This window comes from Trichosurus vulpecula, chromosome 3 (genome assembly GCF_011100635.1).
Source record: "Trichosurus vulpecula isolate mTriVul1 chromosome 3, mTriVul1.pri, whole genome shotgun sequence".
Taxonomy (NCBI): Eukaryota; Metazoa; Chordata; class Mammalia; order Diprotodontia; family Phalangeridae; genus Trichosurus; species Trichosurus vulpecula.
The window spans coordinates 355,792,780-355,809,965 of record NC_050575.1 but is presented as its reverse complement, the minus strand read 5'-3'; the positions used below and the strand labels follow the sequence as shown (position 1 = coordinate 355,809,965).

General features: G+C 34.4%; 1 protein-coding gene across 1 annotated transcript in view; it reads right to left on the bottom strand.

The window, feature by feature from the left end:
• The window catches only part of MAP4K3 (mitogen-activated protein kinase kinase kinase kinase 3), a 213,323-nt gene that overhangs the window by 48,035 nt on the left and 148,102 nt on the right, over window positions 1–17,186 (bottom strand). Inside the window, 5 exon segments of the mRNA XM_036749371.1 lie at window positions 1,821–1,933; window positions 2,421–2,580; window positions 6,329–6,371; window positions 10,871–10,924; window positions 11,158–11,196. Coding sequence (XP_036605266.1) covers window positions 1,821–1,933; window positions 2,421–2,580; window positions 6,329–6,371; window positions 10,871–10,924; window positions 11,158–11,196 — 409 coding nt within the window.

Here is a 17,186-nt window from a genome sequence, read left to right as displayed (position 1 = left end):
TTTTTGAAAATAAAAATGAGTTTTCTGCTAATGGTGGAACTAGTCTACTGTATTTTAAATTCTTTCCTGTCAATTTGCATGCCTTCACTTGCATAGGACTTCAGGTAGTAACCCAATCAAAAATATCCAACATTCTATATTTTTCTCAAAAAAAAAAAAATCTAAAACCTTACTAAGATGTTACAGTGCTTTATAATCCACAGTTTGCTTAGAGAAAAAGCTACAGAGTAAAGCCTTTAGCTGCCTATACAGAATATATTACCATACATGTGGAAGAAAAACTCAAGTACTCTGCATTTTAGATTACAAGTTTGTTAAAGACATTTTGCTAGACAGACACAAACAGACAGACAGACAAACGGACAGACAGACAGACAGACACATACACCCACACTCACTGCTTGAAGGGAAATTCAAAGGCAGAGTTAACTTAAACTCACTCTCCTCAGGCTGGGTATACATTTTATAGTATTCAGGAAAAAAAATCCCGTTAAGATTAAGTATGAAGAGTTTGAATTTAGGAAATAGTCTCTAACTTATCTGGTAGAAATAAAGTATCTGAAAATGTAAACACACCCTGGATTCATTTTTCCTACAACCATTCAATCTCTCTAGTCAAACAAAAGAGAACTTAAGAGAAAATGCTAATAATCAAATTAATCAAAGATTTCTTCCTTTCTCTATGTCTAATCACTTAATTTTGACCTAAATCACATCAGAGAGGAATCCTGCCTGGGTTGAATAGGCCTCTAATCATTGGAAACTGGTTAAGACTCACAATGATATAAAAAGATTTCATAGCAGTATACTGTTACTGAGCTGACAGTTAAAAAAAGGCTGATAAGGTTTTTTATTCAGATTAGATCAAAGAGAAATGAGGAAAAAATGATTTCATAATATCTTTTTTAAAAAGGAGGGACTTAGTATATAATTGCACAACATGTACTGCTTACTGATGAGAATTTTCCTAATATGATAAAAATATCACTTTAACTCGTATATACAGAATTTCATGAAACCTTTTCTTAATCCAATCTCACAGGGATCTCTTCTCAATGAGAAGTATTAAGAATTATTTTTTCCCCAGCAACAGTTATACATCTATATGTAGCTAGGATTTCCTTTCCAAATATTAAAAACCTTTTATATTTTTACAGGACATGACAAAAAATACTTTGCTAGAGTATTTTAATACATAAGATATAAATAGCTATGAGTCTGTTTTCTGCTTTTTCCCCAAATGACCTATGATGGTTACAACAAATTAATCTTGACTTTTCTTCCTTCACTCAGATTATTTTCTCTGAAGACTAACAAAGATACCATTAACTTTGTATTGGGCAGTCCAGGTCAGAGTTAGTCTAGGAGGAGATGCTGTCTTTATGGAAATAAGACACCAGGGATAGATTTTTGTAATCACTCTTTATTAACATTGGGTTTACCCAATAAAAAAAGAAATGCTTCTAAATACTCAAAAGCTCAAATTCCGTAATGTATTCTGGTACAATCAAGCATTCTAAAGTATATATTTTCAAAATTTAAAATGCATCACTTACGTTTAAAATAATAAAACCCTGAATTTTTTCTGTAGTATTCTATTTCAGTAATTAATTCAGTCACAACTAAATAGAAGTGAATAGTGATTATAGTTGAATTACTTTATAGTGTAGTTTTATAATTGCATTTTTGGAATTACAGCATTACTGTAAGAGTATTCAGATTCAATTTCTTGATAGTTAGGATGCCTGATTTTTTCCTTCCTTACATTCCTTACAGCATTACTGTAAGAGTGCAAATGCAATTCATAAATAAATACCTACTGGTACATCTTTCTTTTCTTTCCTTGAAAGGTTTGTGCCTTTATTTTCATTCTGCTGCTGGTATAATGAGCCACTTCGTTCACCATTCAGCTGGAAGGAGTTCAGTCCATTTCCTTAACAAGATATGTTTAGTTACAACACACTGCATATTTATGAGTATTGATACTACATTAAGGTATTTCTAATTTCTAAGGGAACTTTCTCAACTTGAAGATAAATGTGCTTTTTGAAACAAGAAATCCTGTACATATTCTTTCTTTATCCTATGTCTTTAATATTTTCTTACATAATAACATTTAAACTAGATAAATGAAAATTATTCACTAATTTAGAAATGTCACAAAAAGCTATCTTCGGGATGAGAAATAAAAAACTCCTCCAAACCCAGAATTTCAATTGCAGACAATATTTTCAATAAAATTTTAACATCTGTATTATGAGAAAAAGCAGCAAAGATGGATACACTGTTCTCCAGCCCCTGCCCCCCAAATAGTATTCAGATTCAATTTCTTGATAGTTATGATGCCTGATTTTTTCCTTCCTTAGGCCATATGATATATCCAGTATTAGTGGATTTTACTTGGCTTTTCCTCTTAATACCTAAAGGGGCAGGTTTCTGTGGGGGTAACCGGGGTGGTGGTGGTCTGGGTGGAACTTGTGATGGCTTTGCTGGACTCTCAGGCACAGGACATCTCTTGATTGTTCCTTGATTATCATCCTCAGTGGAAGGGGTTTCCTGTGCTATATAGATGGATTTAGGCTGAAATGACACATAAAAGTCATAAAGATATACCAGTTAAATAAAATTATTTTCCTGAAGGAAAGGGGTTATATAATGTATCTACTAAAACATGTTCTTTGAAAGCTTAAACATCTGTGAGAACAAATCATCACTCTTTATCTGATACTAGAAACTCAATCCGTTAAAACAATTTTAAAAATTACAAACACAAGTTTAAATTTTCCTATGGAAGTCCTTGGAAATATCAAATAAATGAAAGCAGTGAAATAGTAATACCTTAAGCAAAGGAGTAAATCTATTTTTGATAACTTTAGAGTGCTATGCCTGAGACATGTCATTCAGTTTGGAGTCAAGAGTATCATTTTTATATATAAATGGGAGAATATATCTTTTAAAATTTATAATTGTGAATTACTGTCCATACTGGGGATTCTTAACCTCTTTGCCTCATGGACCTCTTTGGCTGTCTGACTTTGGCTGGCATGACTTCTCAAATCAAGTATTTAAATCCATAAAACAAAATACAGTCACAAAGGAAACCAATTATATTGACACGTTCACAAAATATATCTTTAAAAAACTCCAAATTCACAGACACCAAGTTAAAAAACCCTAGTCTATGCAGATGATTTCCAAAAACAATATATCCAGCTTAGATCTTTCCCAGTTACCAGTTTTGTACCATTTTACCATTGGACTATTTCACCTGGATGTCCTTCATATGTATCTCAAACTCAAAATGTCTAAATGACATTGATCATCCTCGTCCATAAACCTGCACCCCAATTTGTAACTTTTTATTTCTGTTGAGGGCATCATCATCCTTCTAATCACCTACCTATTTACAACCTCAGTCCCAACCCCTTCTTCTTTCTCGTTAGCCATTCCACACCATAACCAAGAAGCTGCTTTATCTTGTCAATTATACTTCCACATCATTTGAACCTTACATCTTCAAATGCCCATTATACAGCTCCAGTGTCTTTTATTTTGCATTAGAGCTCTCCCTGCCTGGAAGGTTTGACTTGCCTTCCTTCTTCTTCCATACCTTTCCTTCACATTTCCTGAGCACTTTCTATAAATCTATAATATTCTATGTTGGATATTAATACTTTCTCTCTTCAAGAAGCTCATGGCCTAAGGTTGGTGCTGAGAAGAGAGGTGAAAAAGAACTATTTCCCAATCTATGGGTTGCAAGAGAAGTTGGAAAGAGGGCAGGGGAAGAAACTAGAGAGCTTTTTTCACTCCTCCAGGAGTTAGGTTTTTACTATTCATATTAACAATCTCTGAATACAGACACATTCATATTCAAATCTAAGTGCATGCACTCACACAGTCTAAAGCTAATTTAAAATAAGTTTGAATTGTAATCTATAAGAAGTTTTAAATTATCCACAATTTCTGTACATCCATTACTATTTATCACTGATTTTTAAAATATCCTTGCAGGATTAAATTGCAAACTGATCAATAAAAATGAAACCCAAAATATCATGTTGTAGTCTTAGCAATTTCCCCAATTTTCCTCTACTACCAAATCTTCATAGAAAAGTTGTCTGCACATGCTAGAGATCAAAGAAAATTATTAGGCTGCATGATTCCATCAAAATGGCTTTGAACATAAGAGAACACCTAGACATGATCTTTCAAGAAATTATCAAAGAAAACTGCCCTGATACTCTAGAATCAGAAGACAAAATAGAAACTGAAATAATCTGCTGACCACCTTCTGAAAGAGATCCCAAAATGAAAACTTCCAGGAATATTACAGCCAAATTCCTCCCAAGTGAGGAGAAAATACTGTAAGCAGCCAAAAAGAAACAATTCAAATATCATGGAGACAGTCAGGAAAACACAAGATTTGGCGGTTCCTAGATTAGAGGATCAGAGGGCTTGGAATGTGATATTTTGGAAGGCAAAAGAGCTAGGATTACAACCAAGAATCACCTACCCAGCAAAACTGAATATAATCCTTCAGGGGAAAAAAATGAGCATTCAATGAAACAGAAAACTTCTGAACATTCTTGATGAAAAGAACAGAGCTGAATAGGAAATCTGACTTTCAAAAATTAGATTCAAGAGAAGAATAAAAAGGTAAACAGGAAGGAGAAATCATAAGCGTCTTAATGAAGTTAAACTCTTTACATTCCTACATAACAGAATGATACTTGTAACTCCTAAAGACTTTCTCTTATTTAGGGCAGTTAGAAGAAATATACATCCACAGAGGGCACAGGTATGAGTTGAGTATGATGGGATGATGATCTAAACAAATAAAATTAAGGGGTGAGAAAGAGGAATGCACTGGGAGAAGGGGAAATGGAAGAGGCGGAATGGAGTAAATTAACTGACAATAACAGAGTTTTTATAGAGTAGGGAAAGATGGAGGAAGTGGCAGGGAATGCTTAAACCTTACTCATATCAGAATTGGCTCAAAGAGGGAATAACACACAAACTCAATTGGATATATAGAAATCTATCTTACCATACAGGAAAGTATGAGGAGAAGGAGATGGGTGAGGAGGGGTGTTTGATAGAACAGAGGGCAGATTGGAGACACTTGAGAATGGACAGGGTGAAAGGAGAGAGAGAGAGTAGGATAAATGGGGAAATTAGGATGAAAGAAAGTACATAGTACTTTGTAAAAAAATTTTGTAGCAAGTTTCTCTGATAAAGACCTCATTTCTCAAATATATAGAGAAGAGAGTTAAAATTTATAGAAATAAGAGCCATTCTTCAAATGATAAACTGTCAAAGGATATGAACAGGCAGTTTTCAGATAAAAGTATTTAAAGCTATCTATAGTCATATGAAAAAATGCTTTAAATCACCATGATTAGAAATATGCAAATTAAAACAACTCTCAGCTACCACCTATCAGATTGGCTTATATAACAGAAAATGACAAATGTTTAAGGGGATGTGGGAAAATTGAGATACTGATGCACTGTCGGTGAAGTTTTATCCTGATTCGAACATTATGTAGAACAACTTGGAACTGTGCCCAAAGGGCTATAAAACCATGCATGCCCTTTGACCAAGTGATACCATTAACAGGTCTGTATTCCAAAGAGATTAAAAAAATAAAAAGGAAAAGGACCTACACGTACAAAAATATTTATAGTATATTAATGGAGGCAAAGAATTGGAAATTGAGAGGATATCCATTAACTGGAGAATGACTTAACAAGTTATTGTAGATGGCTGCAATGTGATACTAGTGTGCTATAAGAAATGATGAATAGAACACTCTCAGAAAAACTCTCAAAAAAGACTTACACGAACTGATGCAAACTAAAATGAGCAGAACTAGGAGGACGGCACTATAATATAATGATCAACTGTGAATGACTTAGCTATTCTCAGCAATACAATGATTCAAGACAATTCTGAAGGACTTATGATGAAAATCACCATCCATCTCCACAGAAGAAATGATGGAGTCTGAACGCAGATTGAAGTATATATATTTTTTTACTTTACTTGTTTTTTTTAATCTATTTTCTTTCATAACATGACTAACATGAAAATATGTTTTACATGACTGCACATGTATAACCTATCCCAAATTACTTGTCTTCTCAATGAGGGCAAGTAGGAAGGAGAGGGAGAGAGACAATTTGGAACTCAATATTTTTTTTAAAGAACATTAAAAATTGCTTTCATATATTATTGGGGAAAAATAAAATATTAAATTTTAAAAAGAAAATAATATAACAGAATTATTTTAGATATCTCCAAAATTTGATAAGGAAAATAAACTTACCTTTGGTGGTAAAGGAGGTGGAACCTTTGCTTTCATAGTTGAACTAAAAATAGTAAATTGTAAAATTAGAACTCTCATATGAAGTTTTTGGAGTGATATATCACTAGATATATTTTTTTTCAAGCTTAAAGGAATAGTCTAAGTTTTTCATTTTAAAATCACAGTAGAAATAAGTGATGGATACTTTGTCTGACCCTGAAAATTTTTACAAATCTACTACTGAATGAAAATATCAGTTTAAAATCTATAGAGCAGATATGCCTTGATAATTTTTAGATACTATATTGTAATTAAAACTGGAAAAGAAAATTACTCTACTTCCCATTTATAACTGTTGAAGGATACTTAGTCAACATGAAAAATTAAACAAAAATTTGAAAAAGATTTGCTATTAAAACATAGCAAGATGATGTTTAGAGAATATTCGCATTAGTTCTTATTACTATTAAGCATGTAATGACAAGTCTGAAGAACTTATAAAAACTTTATCTGGGCTCAACTGAAGCACTTGAGAGATATGGAATATGTTTTTTACATGACAGAATTTATTTTATTAAAAAGATTTATTTGATAACATCATCTGAAATCATGCCATAAACATAATAGGTATTTAATTTCTTTAAAAAATATTTAATTCTATGGAATTTTAAAGTGAGAAGGGACCTTATAGATCACCCATCCAATTCAATAATGATCTCCACAAAAGCCCTGCTTTAATGTCTTCTCATGGCATGAAGCTTGCCCTGGGCTCTTCAAGGGTTCTCGAAGGATCTATCAAAGTGGAAAGGTGGTGAATGTGGGATTGGCTATGAATTACGTCTGATGTTCATGAATCAAGCATAGATTAGTAGCTTGGAGAGGCTTATTACCATGCTGAATGGAGGATGATGAATGTTTCGACCACAGCAGATTCTTAAAAAGGGTCTACTAAGTTATAATTTATGATATGATTACAGTTTATGATATGATCTCTGTCAGTGGAAGGAATGTTCAAAGGAATGAAATAAGTGATTCTTGAAGTACTGACATATCTAAAATGGAACTTTCCCCATTCCCTCACATATATTTATAATATAGGGTTTCCAGAAAGTCTCAGTGTACTTTTAAGGTATTAAAGCTGTATAAATAAGAGCAAATATGTGTACGTATTTATCCTTATTTTAAATATGTTATCTCACACACACACACACACACACACAAGTACACATCCTTTATTTTAAATACTTCAATGTAGCATCTGAACCAATGATTTCATAACTCCCACCAGATTGGTATAACAATGCACATTGGCAACTTGTCCAATAACTTATAGTGCTACAAGAGCTAAGTAGAAAGTTGAGCAGTTCAGTTGCCTACCTATGGTAACCCAGCTAGCAGACACAGACAATGCCAAGCTGCGTTTTTCAAGTGTTTGTTCTGTCTTCTCTCACTCTCTCTCTCTACATAAAGTAGGTCTTTAATAGATGTTTGTTCAACTGACTCATGTTCAACAACAAAACTTAAACTAATGATAACCTTACTGAAGAGAATAAGGCTACTAAATCAGCAGCAGAGATTAATGGGAAGATTTTAATGAAAAACTTTTTTTTAAATGTGGGCAATCAACAACTATGGAAAAAGACAAAGAAAGAAACAGTGGTACAGACTATTGATTGCTTTGAAAATTACACTATTAGAAGCTGTCCCCTAGGTCCCTTCAAACACCTGTAAAAAAGGGCTCTGAACAAATTCTAGAGCTACAGAACCCATGAAAAAGCAGAGAGAAGCAGGGCTCCAGCCCAAGAAAGCCTGCATGGTCGCTGGGAAGGGTCTATCACATGGAGCTGGAAATGGAGGGGAGAAGAGCCCAGTGGGGGCCGCACCAGGACCAACCAGACTGAGAGCAGGGCAGAACAGGTGGTAGGGCCCTGAATCATTGAGCTGCGGCACTTACCAGACTTCTCAACCCACAAATACCAAAGACAACAGAGAAGGTTAGTGGAAAAACTGCTAGATCAGAGTGAAAGGAGTGTGTCATTGATCTTAGCCCCAGGGGCATGAAAGTGGTGCAGCTTTGGGGCTGCTTCCAGAGCTCCACCAGCGGTTGCTTCTGGCCCCAGGCCCACCATGTGGGAGGAATTAAATGGCAGATCAGAGCAGGAGTGCAGAGCCCTGCATGGATCCGGGTCGCTGCCCGGGGTTGGCGGGTCTTGAGGGGGGAGGAGTGCTGGTGTGGCAGAGTTTGCTGTGTAGAAGTAGCTCTGAACACAGCAGCACAACCCCTAAAGCTTGGGATAAAGTACTCTCTACTATACAAGCAGTCATACCCTGACGAAAAACTCAAGGGTCAAGTAGTTGGCTGGGAACATGGCTGGGCAGCAAAAACGGACTCAGATTCAGACTCAGACTTTGGAATCTTTCTTTGGTAACAAAGAAGATCAAAACATACAGCGAGAAGAAGTCAACAAAGTCAAAGAGCATACATCAAAAGCCTCCAAGAAAAATATGAATTAGTCTCAGGTCATGGAAGAGCTCAAAAAGGATTTGGAGAAGCAAGTAAAAGAAGTAGAGGAAAAATTGGGAAGAGAAATGAGAGTGATGTGAGAAAACCATGAAAAACAAGTCAATGACTTGCTAAAGGAGACCCAAAAAAACACTGAAGAAAATAACACCTTAAAAAAATAGACTAACCCAAATGTCAAAAGAGCTCCAAAAACCCAATGAGGAGAAGAATGCCTTGCAAGGCAGAATTAGACAAATAGAAAAGGAGGTCCAAAAGACCACTGAAGAAAATACTATCTTAAAAATTAGACTGGAGCAAGTGGAAGCTAGTGACTTTGAGAAATCAAGATATTATAAAACAGAACCAAAGGAATGAAAAAGTGGAAGACAATGTAAAATATCTCGTTGGAAAAACCACTGATCTGGAGAATAGATCCAGGAGAAATAATTTAAAAATTACTGGACTACCTGAAAGCCATGATCAAAAAAAGAGCCTAGATATCATCTTTCAAGAAATTATCAAGGAGAACTGCTCTGATATTCTAGAGCCAGAGGGTAAAATAGAAATTGAAAGAATCCACTGATCACCTCTTGAAAAAGATCCCAAAAAGAAAACTTCTAGGAATATTGTTGCCAAATTTCAGAATTCCCAAGTCAAGAGGAAAATACAGCAAGCAACAAGAAAGAAACAATTTGAGTATTGTGGAAGCAATCAGGATAACACGAGATCTAGCAGCTTCCACATTAAGGGATCGAAGAGCTTGGAATATGATATTCTGGAGGTCAATGGAGCTAGGATTAAAACCAAGAATCACCTACCCAGCAAAACTGAGTATCATGCTCCAAGGCAAAATATGGACTTTCAATAAAAAAGAGGAGTTTCAAGCTTTCTCAATGAAAAGACCACAACTGAATAGAATATTTGACTTTCAAAGACAAGAACCAAGAAAAACATAAAAAGGTAAACAAGAAGGAGAAATCATAAGGGACTTACTAAAGTGGAACTGTTTTGTTTACATTCCTACATGGAAAGATGATATATATAATTCATGAAACCTCAGTATTAGGGTAGCTGAAGGGAATATATATATATAGACAGAGGGCACAGGGTGAATTGAATATGAAGGGATGATTTCTAAAAAAATAAAATCAAATTAAGGAATGAGAGAGGAATACATTGAGAGAGGGAGAAAGGGAGAGATAGAATGGGGTAAATTATCTCACGTAAAAGTGGCAATAAAAAGCAGTTCATTGGAAGGGAAGAGAGGGCAGGTAAGGGGGAATGAGTGAATCCTGCTCTCATAGGATTTGACTTGAGGGGGGAATAACATACACACTCAATTGGGTATCTTACCCCACAAGAAAGTAGGGGGAAGAGGATAAGAAAGAGGGCACAATAGAAGGGAGGGCAGATAGGGGGAAGAAGTAATCAAAAGCAAACACTTTTGAAAAGGGACAGGGTCAAGGGAGAAAATTGAATAAAGGAGGACAGGACTGGAGGGAGCAAAATATAGTTAGTCTTTCACAACATGACTATGAATGGGAGTGTTTTGCATAGTGATACATGTGTGGCCTATGTTGAATTGCTTGTCTTCTTAGGGAGAGTGAGTGGGAAGAGAAGAGGGGAGAGAATTTGGAACTCAAAGTTTTAAAAGCTGATGCTCAAAAGAAAAAAAAAGTTGTTTTTGCATGCAACTGGTAAATAAGATATACTGGCAATGGGACATAGAAATCTATCTTGCCCTACAAGAAAGTAAGGGAAAGGGGAATTGGGGGAGAATGGGGTGACAGAAGGGAGGGTTGACTGGGGAATGGAGCAATCAGAATATATGCCATCTTGGAGTGGGGGGGAGGGTAGAAATGAGGAGAAAATTTGTAACTCAAAATCTTGTGGAAATTAATGCTGAAAACTAAAAAATATTAAATAATAAAAAGTATGGAATACTTTGTACCAGTAATAAAAAAAGAAAGAAAATTAAGCTATTATATATAATGCATGATCAATATGAAATCTTTTCCTCTTGCTATGAATGGCATACAAGATAAATTCTAAAGACTTACTGTTTAGATTCATCATCATCTCCTTCCTCATCTTCCAGATGTGCCACATGTCCCCTAAAGAGATTAGAAAAATAAAATGGATGAAAGGACTTCATTGATTGGAAGAGAATTCTATAATGTACAGGAATAGCTACTTCTGTTAAGAATTTTGCTCTTTCTAACTTAGCCTTAGATTAGAAAAATCCTCAATTTTGTTGCTTTTTATTTTTTGGACAGAGGCAAACTGAAATTATTAGGGAGAGGGATAAGTGTGTAGAGTTTTAAAAAATAGTACAGATGAAAATTACCTCTGATGTAATTCCTCTTCAACAGACTTCAAAAGACTCCTTTGAAAATCAAAACACAAAAAAATTCAGTATATACATACAAGCAGAAGAATAAAACAACTTAGACTTTTATCATTTGAGATATACAAAAATAGCATCATTTATATGTTTAAACAATTTCAAGAATACACTTTTAAAAAGCTAGATGCATTTATTCTCTCTAAGCACTGAAACAACATTTAGCGATGGATTACCAGTAATTTTTCCTGACTAGCAACTTTAAACATCATAGATAAAATAAAGGGATCTTAATACTCAATGAAAAAAATACCAGTTTAAAGAGAAGACATTTACTATGGAAAATCACAGTTAAGAATGACAAAAAAATTTCAGGTTTATGTTCAGGGATTTTCAAGATTGATAACTGAGAAAAGGGAGTTAACCTACTAATATTTTCTTTCCCAAAATAAGAAATATAACATTTTTCAAAAGTCATGCTCCCAGACAATCCTACAAAATGAAACATGTCGGACCTCTCTGCAAAAGCATGCATGCATGTGATGTGAATACATGAATGTAGCAGCACTTTGCTTTCACAGAAGACAAAGTTACTTACCTGTAAAAACTGTTCTCCAGGGGTGTACTGGCAAACAAATTTACACTTTGGGGAGTATGAGCCTGAATTAGACCAAATGGAAGGATACTACATTTAGGCCCAGTTCAAACATTTTTTTATTGCCAGGAGAGGAACAGGAAAAGTAAAGCCTTCCCAGGACCACTTAATTCTCACTGCAAGATCCTCTATTGCAAGGATTCTTAACCTAGAGTCCTTGAATTTGTTTAAAAAAATTTTTTATAACCTTAGTTCATTATAGTTTTACTTTGTAATCCTATATATTTTATTTTATGCATTTAAAAAGTTTATCCTGAGAAGACTCATAGGTTTCACTTGAACCAAAGGGTTCCAGAACACAACAGGTCAAGGACTCATGAAAGAGTGAAATGAGTCCATCTCTTCTATAATAACCCAAATACGCTTTCTAAAATTGAAGGGACAGAGATTATCATGGCAAACATAATGTGTTTTCTCTAAAGTGTTAAATAAACTCCTACTAGATTAGGCCTGTACAGCCTGTGGCCCGCTCACGTCCCTCGGGCCACTGGTGGCACACCAAAAGATTTCAGGGCCCACTAAAAATGTAGAAGAAAACATCCTTTGTATGTAGAGGAAATCCTCTGGCATACCACATGCAGCCCACAGGCTGTAAGTGGTCCATGAGCTGAAGGTTGTGCAGGCCTGGACCTGATGCTGAGGCCTGGAGACAGAAATGAAGCAATCTATGGCCTTAAGGAATTTACATTTTATCAAGAGACAACATATATACATGTAAGCATATAAAATATACTTAAAACAGATACAAAGTTAATTTTTTTGGTGGAGAGAAACAGGCCAATCAGAGAAGGCTTTTTTGATGTACAAGGTGGAGCGTTAGCTGAGCTTTGAAAGGAACAAGGGAGGAGTTAAGGAAATGAAGGTGAGGAGGGAGTGCATTGAAGACATGGGAGACAATCTGCAGAGGTATGGAGATGGGAGAGTGCAGTGTCATATGAGGGGAAGAACAAGAGCAGCCAATATTGCTGTAACTTTGAGTGTGTGGAGGCTGATGTATAATAAAGCTGGAAAGACAGGTTGAAGCCAAGATGCAATATATTTTAGTGACCTTATGCTTCATATGTTTAGTGTACTCCCTCAGAACTGTTAAAGATTAGAAGCTTAATGACAGCATTCATAAAGTATAAAAAGTCAGTGAACCATGTTTAAGAATAGGATCTCCGAAGGGACTTTTGAGATATAGTCTAACTTTTTGTTTTACAGATGAGCAAACCAAAGTAGCAGTTAATTAACACTTTCGATAGGTAAAGCAACATGCTGTAGGTGGTACAGATAAACCTCTGAATTTCAAGCCTTTGTTGTTCCTACTTTGTAAGAGAACAAACTGAAGAACTGAAAGTGAGCTAATTTTCCTAATTCGTGAAGCTATTCAACATTACAGCTGGTACAAGGAGTTTTGGATTTGGTTAGTGTCCATGAAAGAGCATTTAAAGGACTTTTCCACATTAAATATTAGGTCACTGAAATCTATACAAGAATATGCAAAGAAGCTATCAGAGTGTCAGGATGGGTAATTGCCAGTCTGGAAATTCCTTCCTCCATGTACAAAGCAACTCAACTAAGATGTAGGGAGCTGACCAATGCATATAAAGTTAAGTGATATGATGTGTATAGGTTTACACAGTTACTGAAGTGTATGAAGTAGTATTTGAACCTCTCTTCCTGATTTCAAATCTAGCACCTTATTCACTACACAGCCCTACCTACCTCTTTGAAAATCTGACATCTATAAACAGAAAAAAAAACTTGTTCTGGGGACATTAACTCATACTTTCTTATTTATGTATGTAACAGAATTTCAGGCAAGAGCTAATTAGTGGGGGAGAAGGGAGGATTTCTATCCTAGAATCTTAAAATATTAACAAGGGAAATGAAAAATATAGGTTTAAATTTTTACTTAGAATACTTAGAATTCCTGTCAGTGCTTAAGACTGAGGATGGGAGAGAGGAGTTATATAATCGTCTCTCATGTTGCCAGTCCTCTGAGAACAGGAAAAAAGGGATTAATAAAGTTATTTGAAATCTTATGAAATGTCATTTTTAAAATGTTAAGGCTTAGCCGCCTTCTCTTCACCAGGTTGTGGAAGTCATGAATTCTTGATTCCATTCACTCCTTGAGAGCAGGGATTTATCTTCCTGTGTGTCCTTAGCACTAGCACACTGCCTGGTACATGGTGGGTGCTTAATAACTGTCTGGTGACTGAATGCCTGATTGAAAAGAAGCCTATGATGTGAGAGAGTGATCCACTGTCAAGACTAATAAACTATTTGCTGGCATATTCCATATTTTGTGAGCATGAGGAATAATAGGATAGTAGAACTAAGCAGGCAATAGTTGAGATTCTTTTCCAAACAACATTATTAATTTTCACTTATTTTTGACATATTTTGCCTCCCAAGATTTTATTTGGAAAGCTCTGATTCTGGGATTTTGGACAAAAAGGAAAACATGGAATTAATTAAATACATATAGCCCCTTAAAGCATCAAAGTACATTAAAGTACTTATTTTGTCTAGACTTAATTGGGTGGTCCATTTAATTCTCAGGAACCTGAGAAACAAGGCTCACAAATTAAAAAGAAGTAAAATTAAGTAAGTAAGGAGAGAAATTGTGGCCCTGATGACTGGAGATTGGCATCCAAGAGTACCAGTCCTTTGAAACTAGGAAAATGTACCTCTACCTTAACCCAGTGTCAAAATAACATCACTCCCCTCAATCACCTAAGAGGACTTCAGGTTAATTTTGTTTCCAATAATAGAAAAGACTTTTAAGAGAATCATCAGATTTAATAGTTTATCTTTTTTTCTTTTCTTAAACACACACATTTTATGTGGAGTTTGGCTCTTAAAATGAATAATTTAGTAAGACTTTAAGTGACCAGAGGAAGTTAGTTCTATACATTTCAGGGATAAAATGCCAAAGATGATACGCATGGAAAGAATAGTTTCATCACTTCTAGGAAGTTAAGAGTACTTCTGTTTTCTCTGGGAAAAACAAACAAAAATAACTACATTGTAGTTCTAATTAGGTATTTCCTGCCTGGTGTAGAATAGGTAGAAACCCACAAGTGGAAATCTGTCTGCCTGAATACCTATGGAGAGAACAGGAAATACTTCTGAGTTTAAAAACACTGCCCAGTCACAAGAACAAAGCAGACACAAGTAAATACAATAGAGGAGTGCTACATCCATGCTCATGTCACATGTATGGAATATGCCTGTACACAAAACACAGCCAAAAGGAACAACTTTTGGCCAACCTACCTTGCCAGTGAATCGTTATATAGAGTACAATTCCTTAAGCAGTGATCCAATTAATCAAAAAATGGAAGGTTGTGAAAATTATTAACATTTTTTGCCTAGTCAAAATAAATTACATTGTAAATAATTTTAATTATCACAATCAGACAGTGGAAAGTCACCTTTCTTAATTAAAGGCAAGAAGTCATTTGTTGATACTGCATTTTTCTCTTCTTCTGTAAGTTTTTTTTATACTTTATAAATTATTTATTAAAACAGAAAAGGTGAATTAAAGAATTTTGTAAAATTATTCACCTTCAATTGATGTTTAAGTTAAGATTTGCTCAAAAGGGCAATCTCAAGTTAGACCAAGCCATAAGACACCCAGAAATTCTTGGGTTTTATATATGAGAGCAAATATGACTTTTCTAACTTCCAACAAGATAAAAACAACTAGAAATAGCAACTGCATCTAATTTTCATATAGTAGATTTTTATATGTTCGGTAATTTAAGAAATATCTTTACAGAATAATTTTGGGTGTTAAATAAAAATTATGTTTAAATTAAAGTTAATTAAGCAACCAGGCAGATTAAAAGGATTAAAGTTAGTGTTCCAGAGAATTGATGTTTATATATCAGGAAGATGGCAAGTCTGACATAATTAAGTGATCTTTAATCAAGGCAGGATTTTTAATACTTAGAGCCCAATAAAGCCATTAGTATTCAGAAGACACTTTCCAACTGTCTGTTTTAAAACACAGAAATGGGGGAAATGATGCATAATATTAAACCTAAACACTAAGTTTTTTTAATTTAAATTATTTTGTGTATTAATAGGAACTAAAGATTGCTTGAACATCTTAACTATTTAAATGTGATTCACTTTCATGAAAGATGAATATTTGTAATTGACAAATTATACAACTAGGGAAATGTAGTCTGTGGCATTCAGCTTGAGCCTGAAATTCTAACAATTACTGAAGAACATCAAAAATGGGCTAAAAATACATTTATATCTGAAAAACATAATATACTTGAAAACAGTAACTATTCCATTTAGAGAAAACCTTCAAAAGGCTGGATGGAATATTTCTTGTTGCTTTCCAAAGTTTAATACAAGTTAGAAAACAATGAATCAAAGTACATACCTGATTTGTTTGTGAATAAGTATAAGAATAAAAAAAATTATATAGAGGTTTAAGGATTGAAAAGCACTTTCTTAGGCCGGCCCTGTGGGGTAGACAGTCCAAGTATTATAATCCCTATTTTACTGAGGAAGAAAAAGAAGTTCAGAGAGGTCCTTCCCTTGGCATGACAAAGCTAGTAAGTTTCATAGTTGGGAATCAAACCCAGGTCTTTTATTTCTAAAGCCATGGTTTTCCCCCCCAGTACTGTATGCTGCACAAGAAAAAAAAACCAAAACAAAACAAAACAAAAAAAAATACTTAACATTATTTTGACTTCTGTAAATTAAAGGAATAAAAGTAACACAAATGATTATAAAATGCTCTTCAACTTGTTTCAAGATACCCCTTATAGAAGACATTTTTAAAAGAGAAAATGTTCTAGGACAGAAATGGAAAAATGTACACATACAAACAACACAAATTTGACACATTAAAAAAGACTTTTAAGGGTAACTTAAATGAGATTTTTATTAGATTTTGAAATAGACTAAATATACAGAAGAGAAATCATTTTAATAATTCTTTGATGGGTAAACGAAACATAAGTATGAATTAAAATGTGCACATTATCTCTAAAAAAGCCACTAAGTAATGAACTTAATGAAAATATCGAGAATTAATGGAATCCATTAAAAGAATGGAGCCAATTAGGTTTAAAAAGATTTTCAAAACTGTATTATTGAAAATCTGTAGTATTTATACCGATTGTGGGTCCTCAGTTTCTAGAGTTTAATAGAACAACATTTTTCAATGAATGCAAAAGAGATATAAGCAACAACTGATTATCATGCTCCTTCATGGTTTAAATTTGGTATATTGTAGAATCTGTCCAAGGCAGTTATTATTAGACGAAATGGAATTTTGCCATCACATGTTTTTTTTCTAGCCTGTCTTTAAACTACAATGTCCCAATAAAATTTTAGTCATTAGGTTAAGTCAAGTTATATG